The 12,689-nt window shown below is 44.0% G+C and overlaps 1 protein-coding gene across 1 annotated transcript in view; it reads left to right on the top strand.

Annotated features, from left to right (window-relative positions):
- KIT (KIT proto-oncogene, receptor tyrosine kinase) overlaps positions 1 to 12,689 on the top strand; it is a 74,126-nt gene that overhangs the window by 33,292 nt on the left and 28,145 nt on the right. Inside the window, exons 3-7 of the mRNA XM_066631933.1 lie at positions 2,130 to 2,408; positions 3,144 to 3,280; positions 7,153 to 7,312; positions 10,612 to 10,801; positions 12,410 to 12,525. Of these exons, the coding sequence (XP_066488030.1) occupies positions 2,130 to 2,408; positions 3,144 to 3,280; positions 7,153 to 7,312; positions 10,612 to 10,801; positions 12,410 to 12,525 (882 nt within the window). The remainder of the gene's footprint in view (positions 1 to 2,129; positions 2,409 to 3,143; positions 3,281 to 7,152; positions 7,313 to 10,611; positions 10,802 to 12,409; positions 12,526 to 12,689) is intronic.

Below are 12,689 nucleotides of genomic sequence, written 5' to 3'. Positions count from 1 at the left end.
GATGTGATTCAGCCTCGCATGGTTTGAGGTTTTTAAAAATGTAAATATCAGGTGTAGGACCCCCAGTCCAAATTAGTGATGGAGAAGAGGCTTGAATCCTTTGCTCCTCCAGCAATCCCAGTCTCTTCCCAAACCCTGCAGCTACTATTTGCCCCAGAAGCGAAGCTCAGATTGGCACCAATAGAAGCTCCCTTCTGGGGTCAATAACCATGTTGGTGGATTAGGACTGTGGCAGGGCTTAACCACCCGCACCTCAGACCAGTTCTGAATCAGGGCCCCCTGCACCTGCTATTACGTATGGGGGGAAGGCTTCCCTTTCACACATACAGAGTCTCCTCAAACACAGTTGTACATGCATAGGGCTCCTGTCGTGCTTTCCCATGTGGATGTTGGGAGTGAGGGCAGGGGTAGGGCCTGGTGATCTGATTAACTTGATGTTTGGTTGGAGTACCTGAGCACCTGATTCTAGTATCAAATCACTATGGAGAGCTTTTGCCTTCAGGCTCTGTCCTTGAGTTTGCAATAGGCAACCGGCAGGCTTTTGTTTAAAACTGGATAAGATAGTGTGAATGACAATGTGCTAGAAAATAAGATTCATGACTGGAAAGCTGCCTTAGAGCACATAGCATCAGATAACTCAAGCTCTGAACCATCTTCGAGAAGGGAAGGTTGCTTTGGGTAAACAAACCCTTGGTTTACTATAAGTGTTATTGAATGTATTGTTTTTTAGAGACCTTTTCTTCTGTGCTCCACTGTTTACCACTTTCTTCCATTTTGCTGCCTTCTATCCTTGTCTTCCCCCATTTTTTTCCCACCACCCTCCTTCATTTTTATCCCCCTTCACTTTTCCTCTTTCTCTGCTTCCTCTACTCACCGGCATGCTCATCATGCCATCTCCATGCTCCTGCTCTCCCTCTTCCTGTTTGACCTTTCTATGTTCGTCCAGAAGCTGGGGAATGGGCATGAATGAAACCGGGCAGGTTTGCTGCGACTAGAAAAGATGTAGCAGTGTATCCGGGCTTACAGTACACTCAGTCCTTGCTTCCCCATGTACACAAATGTATGGACAGGCGCAGCAGGATTACGCTGGGGAGCGCTACGCCTGGCACAGCATGATTTGTAGCCTTGTTCTCCACTGTTACAGCATGTGTCTGAAGAGGCAAACTCAGTACCTAGAGAGACAATGTCCTCCTGATACCTGGTGACCTGGAACGTTGGGCATCCAGGTGGGGGAACATTCTCTCCCCAGAGAACAGCATTTACCTCTTCAGGGAAATGCTGCAGGTGTGAAGATTCAGCAAGGATAGAACTATGAAGCATAACTTGCTGAGGGGCTTAGTGAAATGGTGTTACTACCGCCAACCCATGTTATTTCCCCCCAGGCCATTTGTGTACACTTCTCTGTGTAGTACTCTGAGGTGAGTAATGACTGAGCAGAGCTTGTATTAGCCATCACTCTAAAGACAGCTCATACACAGACTGCTGTGGAAACCTAGGGTACAAATGGAAGGATAGTATCATTCCTATTTCTATCCCCTTCACCAATTACCAAATGTTGCAGGTCTTCCCTAGTATACTCTAACTCCTGAGTTATTAATTCAGGAATATAAGAGCCATCTTCATCAGGAAAATTTTTTTGCACTTTTTTTCTCTGCCCACCAGAAGCTCTTTGAATGTGACCCTATATAATGGCAGTTGTTCCTAGTTATCGTGAGCGGGAGAGTTCTTGAAGGCTTTCACGGTATTATAGGAAAAACCAGCAGAGAACATGGGGTTAGTGCTGTTTGCTGTTATCCATGTGAGCTGGTGGATGTAGTAGCAAGCTGGTGTAGCTTGCTACTACACACATTGTAGTAGCAAGCGGATTGGGTAAAATTTAATGGGCCAGACTGTATAGTAGAGCATGCCATAGATTAGTTCAACAATTCCAGAGTCTTACTAGATGTAGCTATCAGCACAATTCTATGCAGTTAGTGAAGTGAAGGGTTCATTATATTCATTGGGGCTCACTCTCTAATACACGTGTTTAGGATTGCAGTAATAAGTATATTGGGTTTCGGTCTCATTAAACAGCTGTGTGTACTCTGTTTAATATATAATCAGGAAAATGTCTTTTCTTGCCCCTCTAGATCCAGAGATCCTGTTCTTTGCCAGTCCTGTGGCAACTGGGACCGAAGACAGCGATGTTTTTGTTCAGTGTCCAGTGACAGATCCAGATGTTTCAAATTACACTTTGAAAAAATGTGATGGCAAACCTCTTCCTGAGGCTATGGTGCTAGTTCCTGATCCTCAGAAAGGAATCGCTATCAAAAATTTACAAAGAGAATTTCGTGGCTGTTACCAGTGTGTAGCTCAGCAAAATGGAGTTGAGAAAAATTCAGGGAACATTAGACTTTTTGTAAGGGCAGGTAATGCTTTCCTTCATGTATACTGAAGTATCTAGTTAAGTCATATTCTTGACTGCCATTGTCACTTCATCAGTGATTGTCATGCTCCTGTTATGTACTGACTTCCTCCTAACCTAATTTTTCATATAAGTTTGCATATTAACAAGGGTAAAGTAATTAGGTGATTATTTCATGCTAATAGCACACTCAACTTCCTTCTGTGGCTGTCAAGTCTGAGAGTCATAACCTTATTATCATTGTCATGCTATGAGTCTCCTAATTGTCAGTTTTGGCTGGATTAAGTACTTGTGTAAGTTTATCTGCTCATATTATGTAGTGGCCAATAAATGTTTTCAAACATTCAGAAGATGTGCAGTGGGCCCTCCTTATCCATGGTCTCAGCATTTGCAGATTTCAGAGTCTGTAGTTCATGAGCCCACAGCTGGAGGGCCTCCTGGATGCGATTAAAAGTCACTTCTGGTTGCATGGGGGGCCCTCTGAGGCCCTCCAGCCGTGGATTTCATTACCTGTGGAATTTTATATGCACAGAGGGTCCTGGAATGAATCCCCCACAGATACCAAGGGCCTACTGTATGAAAATATATGCAAATACATTACATAGATTTAAAATATCTCTAGGAGGCCTATTTTTTAATTGGGAAGTTAAATATCTGTTGATTTATTACATGCAGAGCCTTCTCCCTCCAAAGCCTTTGTGTGTAAGGAAAACTAATGCTCATCTACATTGTTTTCCAGTTCACAAATCTGTTCCAACCATCACTTTATCCAAAGACAACCAGCTTCTCAAGGAAGGTGAGGATTTTGAAGTTGTGTGCACAATCTGGGATGTAGATAGCACTCTGCAAGCTAATTGGATTTTTCAAGGCAGAGCGGTGAGTTCTTTATACGCCATCAGTCTTAACTAATGTACTTGAAAGAACAATCTGAAAAATACCACAGGATCACATTGGGGGTGTATACTTCATTAGTTGCGACAAAACAGTATTTGTAATCCCTAGAAGTGTAGTTTACAAGCAGTAGCTCTGACTAGTCTCAGATGGGTGCCTCAGCTGGATTCTTAGCCTTTCTTCCACACCCCCTTTGACAACAAATTATGTGGAATTGCATCAACCATGTCTTTCCCTTCAGTTGACAGCAGCTAGTCAATTCCATCTGCATGACTTCTTTGGTTCCTGTGATTCATTTAGGCTAAAAGCCATCACCCTAATCTTAGCAGCCCAGTCCTAACTCCCCCCCCCCCACATTCAAATGTACCAAAACTTCTGCATCCTGTGGAGGGGGGCAGTTCCAGAGGTCTCCTCTGGATAAGGGAATATTTATACCCTTACCCAGAGGTAAATCTCTGGTGCAGGGTCTACTCAGACCTGCGCCAAGGAATTACAAGAGACTTGCTGAATAATATGTTCAGTCTACAGCTTTTGGTGTTGCCAATATTTGTTCATAATTCCTTGGTTTGGAAAATGAACCATGACAACTCATCATAGGAAGTGTCCTTACACTGAATTAGACCATCAGGGCAGTATTGTCAACACAGACCCATAGTGGCTCTCAGATAGCAATTGTGATGTGCCCTACCTGGTGGTTCCAAGGATTGAACCTGGGGCTGTCTGCGTGCAAAGCAGGTGCACTACTCTTGAGCCACAACCCTTCTCCTATAGCGCTTACATTCAGTCTGAGAAAAGGTTGTAATCGCTGTAGTTCTCCAACTGGGATTGTATTAGAAACTAGAGCCCTCTGTCCCACCCACAACAGATTTATTCTTCCCCCTCTCTTTACCTGACTGTGGTATTAGTTAAAGCAGAGCAAGGCTCCTCCTTCCTTAGCATTTTGGTTGCTGCCAATAGCAGTGATCCACACAGCAGGGAGAGACCTACTTGCCAGCTGCTGGGGGAGGAGAGAAGACCTTCTGATAATGTCACTGCCTTCCCCATTGCCACAGGATCAGCCACAAGGTAAGAAGAGGTTAGGAGATGAAAGCTCCTGGGGTGTGTGGGGAGGGGATTTGAGCCTGTCTGATTTCCAGTTACATCACTGGAAGCATGTCAAAAGGACATGTCACTGGGCTTGGAAATGCAGGTGTTCCCCAGTATCCACAGGGGATCTGTTCCAGAGACCCCCCATGGTTACAGAAACTACAGATAGGGGTTGCCTATATTAATAGCACCCCCCTGCACATCCATTTAAGCATTCATGCTTATAGTGTGATTGAAGCAGACTGCTGGCAGCCTGAATGCCTAATGCAACTAGACCTAGCTGAATAGGAAGGACAGGTTAATTTGAGCTTGAATGCTTATAGCAACCTGTTTAAAGCAAGAAACACTTCCTGGTAAGCCTTTAAAGAACATTAGTGGGTGTGGGGGGTGGGATCAGTAGATAATTGGAACCACGGATATTGGATCCATGGATGTGGGGTCTGCCTGTAACTGAAAAACGTTCTGATTTTATAAGGACGATAGCTTTATTAGCTGAGACCTGTTCTCGTGGGAACTTAAGCCAGTTTGCTCATCCAAACCACAGATAGGGTGAGGCTCTAAAACCTGCAGAAAGATCCATTCAAGCAGTTTGGTCCTATCACTGCTCTTCTGGAATTATTGTCAGTGGCAGCCACTTGATTGAGAGAACAAGCTCTGAATCATCACTGACAATTTAGAAGTTTGCAGATAGCTTTTGGCATATCTAATAAATTCAGTATATAGGAACAGAACATAAGAACAGCCCCACTGGATCAGGCCATAGGCCCATCTAGTCCAGCTTCCTGTATCTCACAGCAGCCCACCAACAGCTCCTCTAAGAAGGCTGCTTCCATCCTTACCAAGTACAATCCCACTGTTAATGGAAGTGATTGGAATATACCATTAGCAATTCGCATGTGCACAGAAAAAGAATCTGTGTGGCACTATAGTGCCAGATGATTTGCGCCACCTCAAGTAAATATGTCCTGGATAATCTGTCCCTAGAGTCCTGCATGTCCTTTGCTGCTAATCTGTTGGCTCTGGCAGAGTTTCAGTCTCTTAAGTGCTCATCTCTTGGAGAATCCCAGCTCACCCACTGCAAGGGTGGGCAAAACTCAGTAGCTTGTGGTCAGGCATGGGACCTTCCAAGGTCATTATCCATTTATTTATTCAAACATTGGTTTTTACTCAGAAGATGCTTATGCATTCTACTTTTTTAAAAAAACATTAGTGCAAAAAGAAGAAGAAAAAGACTGTCAAACTATTTGGTGCATTAATAATTTTAAGGGCGCAATCCTGCCCTTCACTTGGGCCAGCGCAAGTGTCATAAGGCACTTTGTGCCACTCAAAAGGGAGATAGACTGGTGCACGTCCGTGCGCCAACCTTCCCACACCACTGCGGGCTCTGGAGGGAAGGTAAGTTACATCGGTCGAGCTTGGCTGACACAGGAGTATAGGGGAGGCGTGGGGAGAGCAGGGAGGTGTTTCAGGGCAGGGGGAGGACAGGCAGCAGGCATCCCCAGGGGCAGGCAGGCAGGGAGGGGGAGGCAGCCCGGGGCTGCTTAGATTTGCACCACCTTGTCAGGTGGCAGAGATCCGAGTAGACCCATTGGGGCAAGTGCAGCACGGCATGGGATAAGAGGAAAGTTTTCCCCTTGCCTCGGGTTGCATCTCTTCTGACCCTAAACTTGCTCTGAATGCAGTGGAGACCTGCTGGCCAGTAAAACATTCCCCCCCCCAAACTATCCTTGGGAGGCAATCTACTAATTTTGAAATGAGAAATGAAAATGTGCCTGAAATTGTTAGGATACATGGTTTAATGGGCCAATGTAGACGTAACACTGACTCCCTGCTAACCATGGATAGGAGATCAGTAAGTTATCTCAGAAACATCATTGTTGTTTATGTGATTCTTCTATTTATTGTATTTGTACTTACTGTTTTATTGGATTTGATTGTATTTGTTATACTGTAAGCTGCCTTGAGTGCCCCTTTTTGTGTGTGTGTGTGGGGGGGGGGGAGGCTAGGTGAAAACCAGCCAACCAAACATATTCCTTCTTCCGTAGACCTGGTTAAGACTAAGCAGGTGCCCTGATGCCAAATAATTTAAGAAAGTGCAGTTAATTGGGCTCTGTGTTTTTTTGGCACTGAATTTTGCCCGTCTGAGATTGAACTCTGAACCTTTCCGACATTATCTTAGCAGTATAGAAGCTACCGCTGCTTCTCACATTGAATCAGTAGTTCAGGAAATCTGAAGTTACGTAGGAGGAGCCAGTGACATGGCTATTTCCTAAGCTAGCCTTTCTCCTTTTGAGAACTGAGGCCACATGAAGGAACTGTGTGTGGGCTTCTTCCCCCCGCCGCCAGTGACCCAAGGGCAAACTGTAATGGCTTCTATACAGCTAAGGTAATATTAGATAGGGCTCTTAGATGGCATTTCTCTTAAGCTAACCAGTTTTTCTAATTTTTTAATTTTCAGTAGAAAAGAGGGCAGCAGACCAAGAATGTAGGAGTGGATCTGAAGAAATGGAATAAGGAAAAAGACAAGGGGAGGGGAGGGGGACACACACACACATACAAGTACAGCTCTGGGAAGGACATTTTTTTCCAAAGAGCACGTTGTTTTGTATGGAAAGGTTCCAGTGACAAGTTTGTCATGATGGCTTATTATTCTGGTTTTAAGTTATGAATATTAATATGGTGAAGTTATAATTATGTCTATTTTTAATTTATCTGGGAAAGATGCTGTGTACAATATCTTGGATGTTAATTTTTTTTTCTCTTGTCGGCAGAATATTACAACGCAAAGCAAAAATAGGGGTGATTATCAATTTCAAAAAAAACTAAGGTTGAGCATCCATTCAGTTGAAGTTAATGATTCTGGAGAATTCACATGCCAAGGAAGAAACAATTTTGGAACATCCAATGTCACCATAACCTTGAAAGTACTAGGTAAATAATAATATTGCAACCATATAAGATTTCTGGGACCCAGGAAGGGCAAATGATACGTGCATGTACTTTGCCTCTGCCAGTGCAGAAGAGGGGGAAATTGTTGGACATCTGTATGGTATATTTTTAATGTTATGTTCAAAAAAAAAAAAAATCAAATACTTGTTTAGCAGCATGCATAAAAACATCTTTGAAAACAGTTTTGTGAGACTAAACAGCATGCTTCAGTTTGATTATGTAAAAATAGTAACAAAAACAATAAACATGTAATCAATGAATTAATCCATTGATTAAGTTAATAATTATTGTTCTTATTATGGCGCTATCAATGTAAATGCAGTATGCATTGTACTTCAAGTAGGCACTAGGATGCCTTTCACATGAATACCCAGCTGCATGGCCTGAGTGACTGGGGACTGCCTTTTTGTTCCCAGAAAGCACCTGGGAGCAGTGTTACTTGATAATAGCATTGTTCCCAGGGAACTTCTAGGGAAAGAAGTGGCAGCCACAAATTCCTCAGAGGAGCACCACCGTTGTCACAAGGTGATCTCTTGCAGGCATAACAGTGGTGATGGTCATGAAACAAGATGGAGGAAAAGGTATCCGTTTTCATGGCTGTGCTGTTTCAAGCTGAAAGTTCTCCAGGGATAACTCTCAACTTGGCCTTGTTTGGAGGTAGCATCCAAACAAGAGTTGCATGAGCAATCTGTTTTATTTATTATGTTTGAGTCCCTTTCTTCTCTACTGAGATAGTGATTGAGCTGCTGTACCATATAAAACATTAATAGCCCAATCCTATCCATGTGAAACGCTGGTATATTTTTCAGGCTCCCCTCACTGCAGCCACTCCAGTAGCTTGCAGCTGATAGCACAGCAGTGGGCTGCAGACCAGCCATTGGTGTAGTAAAGTGTTTGCAGGGTGGGGGTAGATCAAGCTATGGTGGATCGGGCAGATCTCATTGGCAGTGACATCTGTGGGATCCTGTGCCTCTGTTCTTGACCGAACATGCCCCCTTCAGCATGACAGATTTACGCCAGCAAAATATGGCATCGTTCTGAATAGGTCCATTGGGGACCAGATGTAAGTTAAAAAAATTCTTTACTTCCTTTTCCTGGCTGGTCTGGTCCCTCATTTGGCCCATAGCAGCAGTGGCACTGCACTCTGCAGGATGGCAGAGGAAGATTGGGGAATAAAAAATACTTACCAAATCTTACCAAAAATACTTACCAAATCTAAAAACTTTAACAATAATGTACAATGGGGTTGGTGCACATCTTTGGAAAGACTAATCTATGAACATGGAAAGTACAACTGAGAAGATACTGCTTTGTGCACTCACAGATTTTAGCTTCCCAATGGAAAGCATGCAAAACAGGGTCTCATCTGGTAAATTGAGCAGGGAGGAACATATGGGAGAAGCTGCTCCCTAAAGTATGCTGGATTGTGCCCAGAGATTGCATTTCACTATGAAAGGTTTGATTTCCAGAGCCCTTTGAAACGCCTGCCCCATTGTCTCTTTCATGTGCTGCCGATTAGTTCCATCAAGAGCCATCAGAGGTGCTTACTCGGTCCTGTTTATTAACATGCTTCCCTGAAAAGCTGCCCAGAGTGCCTGGATTCCTGTGACACGTAGTACTTTTTAAATATTAAAATTACCATAAGTGCTAAACTGATTAGGAGCATATTCATATGCTGTAATTAGCAGACGTATTCTGAACATGTCTTCATCCGTAATTGGCAAAAACGTTTTTCAGGCACTCTGCTTCTTAGATAGTTTTATTTCACACAGGAACTAGAGAAAACCTAGAGATAATAATGCCACGTCTCTTAATGATATGGATAGTCTGTTGAACTAAATTTATTATCAGCACAGTCCCAGAAATATGAGAGGAGTGCATCGTGCTAGTGCTGAAGGTTTCACTGGGTGCCAGTTGCTGAGTTCAGTTCAAGGCACTGGTTCTTACCTTGCAAATCTCTCAGTGACCTGGGATCAAGATACCTCATGGAGCATCTTCTGTCATATGAATTTTTCCATGCGCTTAGGTCAGCACATGAAGTTCTGTTCCTAGTGCCACAGTCTTCAGAAGATAGGCTGGGAGTGTGAGCAGTGGCGTAGCTGGCTGTTGTGCTGCCAGGGGCTGCCTCTGCAAGTGCCGCCCCTGACCTGGAAGTAATTGTGGTGTCATGATGATGTCACAGCAGTTACTTCTGGATGCACACCATGAAAAAAGCTGAAGAATCAGGTGGCTGCTCCAAGCAGTGCTCAGCCACTCCGAGAGTGGCTGTTAGGAGGGGCGCATTCTGTTGCTCCCCCTTGCAGCCATTCTCGGAGTGGCTGAGCGCTGCTCTGATGGCCACCCACTTTTTCCACTTTAAGAAAAGGCGGAAGAAGCGGGCAGCCATGTAGGCAGGTTGCGCGGCATGGTTGATGAGCACAGGAGTGGCATTGCTGCCCCAAAGGACTGCTGGCTGGGAGCATAGTACCCCTTCAGCCCCAGCTACGCCACTGGCTGTGAGGAGGATCTCGTCCTTTGGACCGCCTTCCCGAGGTATCCTCGTCAGGCCCCCTCACTGGTGACTTTTGAATGTTTTTCATTGAAGGCCAGGCTAGATTGCACGATTAGGCCTGCGTGGTTGAGTTTTTTTTTAATGTGAATAGCACATGTGGAGAGGCCAGTTTATTTCTGAACTTTAGGGAGAGGGCTGCTTGAATCTTTCCTTCCACTGCAGCCCCACTCCATGTTAGTTCCCCACTGTGGCTGCTGTTTACATCAGGGGAAAAATCTCTCAGTGCCACAAGTGGGAATGGGGCAAGTATCAGCCATAAGGGGTGACAGAGAGGCAGTTTGGATCAGGACTGTAGAGGGGGGGGGGTGGAGCAAAGTTTTAAATTCTTCCTCCCACCCCACCATGGACCCAATCTGGATTGGACCTCCCGTGTGTGTTAGCAACATTAGAAAAACCAAATACGCATGCCCCATCATAGAATAGGCATATTGTTTGTTTTGATCCTAAAAGTTCTCACTGAGAGCAGTAGCTGGATCCAGACCTATTATACAAACATCTATTATCATTTTGTGGAACATGAGAAGTTTGTTTTGTTCACCTCACTCACTAAAATGTCATTTACACTCATTCATACAGTTATCTGATCAGACCTATTTTCTGCAGGTTGCAATTTATAATCTATTTTGTCAATAATGTTTCCTTATTCCATTGACCTTGATTTAGAGAGAGAGAGAGAGAGAGTGCGTTTCCAGGTAATTATTAAAAAAACTTTCCATATTACAACCACCAGGTAAAGGTTATGTCAGATTATCACCTCCAGTGAACACAACAGTACGCGTAGATGATGGAGAAAACCTGGAATTAATTGTGGTGTATGAGTCGTATCCAAAACCAGAAGAAGAAATATGGATGTATATGAACGAAACATTGCAAAATTCATCCGATCATTCTGTCAGAGTCACAAATATAGACAAATACAGGTAATGTAAAATGGTTTGACAATATTTTCATATGTGGTTCTGGGATCTGTCCCTTTTCTATAGGCGCACCTAAGAGAGCACCAAATTCTGACCATTCTAAGTAGTCTTCATATATGCTATGCAGTAGTCTAAAGGGCAGGGGGACCCAGGTATCTACTTCTACAACTCCCAGCCACTGAACCTAGTGATCTGTTATAGTGTCTGTTTTTTCGGATGACTCTAGGCCTTACCCAATCTTCACCTTAACACCCTCCCAGAGTTTGAGAACCGCTCTGTGTTTGCAGGGGCAGGGAATGGCAGTGACACAATCCCCATGATCGTGCCACCACCAGGGACATGGGCGTTTTCAACCTAACCTGTGACCCTCCCAGCCTCCCTAGGGTGTGGGGAGCCCTGCGGAGCCCTCTACAGGGGTCCCCTTGGCTTGTAAACATTAAAAAATGTTATCTCAACCCACTTCTGGATTGCTATCGTGACTCTGGAAAGGGGGGTTGCAATTTTTTTTCGTGTTTATAAGCTGTGGGGACCCCACACTCTCTGACGAGGACACTCTGACAGCTCCCATTAGCTCTAAGGTAAGTCATTGCTAAGAAAGAAAATCCTCCTGGTTTGTCACAGCGAAGCCCATGGTGTGAATGAAAAAGAGAGATTCTGCTAAGGGGCAGTTAGGCATTGCTAGATTTGTTTCTGTCCCACCCATCATTCATGGTGGTCATAGCCTCCAACATCTGTGAAATGTTAAGCTGAGAAGTGACTTGTTGGAGGCCAGGTAGGGAACTCTGCACTGAGTGAGGAGTTGAATTTCACACAATCAAGCCTTAAGATCACTGGTTTCCAACCCATAATCCGCAGACCACAGGTGTTCTACAGGACCCTGAGAGGTGGTTCACGAGGTCTCAGAAAAAAATATCACCTTCTGTCACTTCCAACGTCTCGCCAAGCAGGTGCTCCCCCACAGACCACCAGAGAGGGCAGAGAACAGACTGCCCACAGCCTCAGCTGGCAACAAAAGCAGCAACCCACAAATCTCTTCTATAAACAACAAATTTCTTCTATAAACAACAAATCTCTTCTATAAAGAACAAATCTCTTCTATAAACAACTCTATCTCTTCTATACTTCTACCTCTTCTATAAAGAACTTCTATCTCTTCTATAAACAACAAATTTCTCCATTGCAAATCTAATTGTATTTTTTGTGTGCAGGGTTGGGGTGGGGGGGTTGCATGTTGTCCACAATGATTCTGATTTATGCCTCAGTGGTCCACAAGCTCCTAAAGGATGAGAACCACTGCTTTTTAGATACTGCATCACTGGTGTGGAGACGTGCACTTCTTGTAGTGTTTCACTGGAATGCAGAAGGAACTTATTTGGAGTAAGAAGCTTTGCGGACAAGCAGCCTTCCATGCAGTGGTTGTAATGTAGGAAAATATGGTTGAACACAGTGACCAGAATAGTGGTCATTAAGAAAATAAGTTGAGGAATCTATGTTGAAACAGTTTTCTCCATTTCATGCTTCCAAACACAGTGCTGTATGGTTGCCCCTGGCTGTCTGCATGTGCTGTGAGTAAGCTGAGTAACAAAGTTGAATTTCTTCCTGTGCCTGTAGATATGCCAGTGAGCTTCACCTTACACGACTGAAGGGAACAGAAGGAGGCATTTACACATTTTTTGTGTCCAATTCCGATGCCAACTCCTCTATAGCATTTAACGTCTATGTGAACAGTAAGTAGAAAAGAGCAGGCAGCAATATTTCTTTGTCACAGATAATTGTGTTTTTACAAAAACAAAGTTCACATGCAAGATGTCGCAGTGCTTCATGGCTGAAACTGAAAGAATCCTATAAAACCCCATTTGCAAATAAAACAAAGAGCTAGCCCTGGGAACAT

This window comes from Tiliqua scincoides, chromosome 6, assembly GCF_035046505.1.
Source record: "Tiliqua scincoides isolate rTilSci1 chromosome 6, rTilSci1.hap2, whole genome shotgun sequence".
NCBI lineage: Eukaryota > Metazoa > Chordata > Lepidosauria > Squamata > Scincidae > Tiliqua > Tiliqua scincoides.
This window is presented reverse-complemented; position numbering and strand designations above follow the sequence as displayed.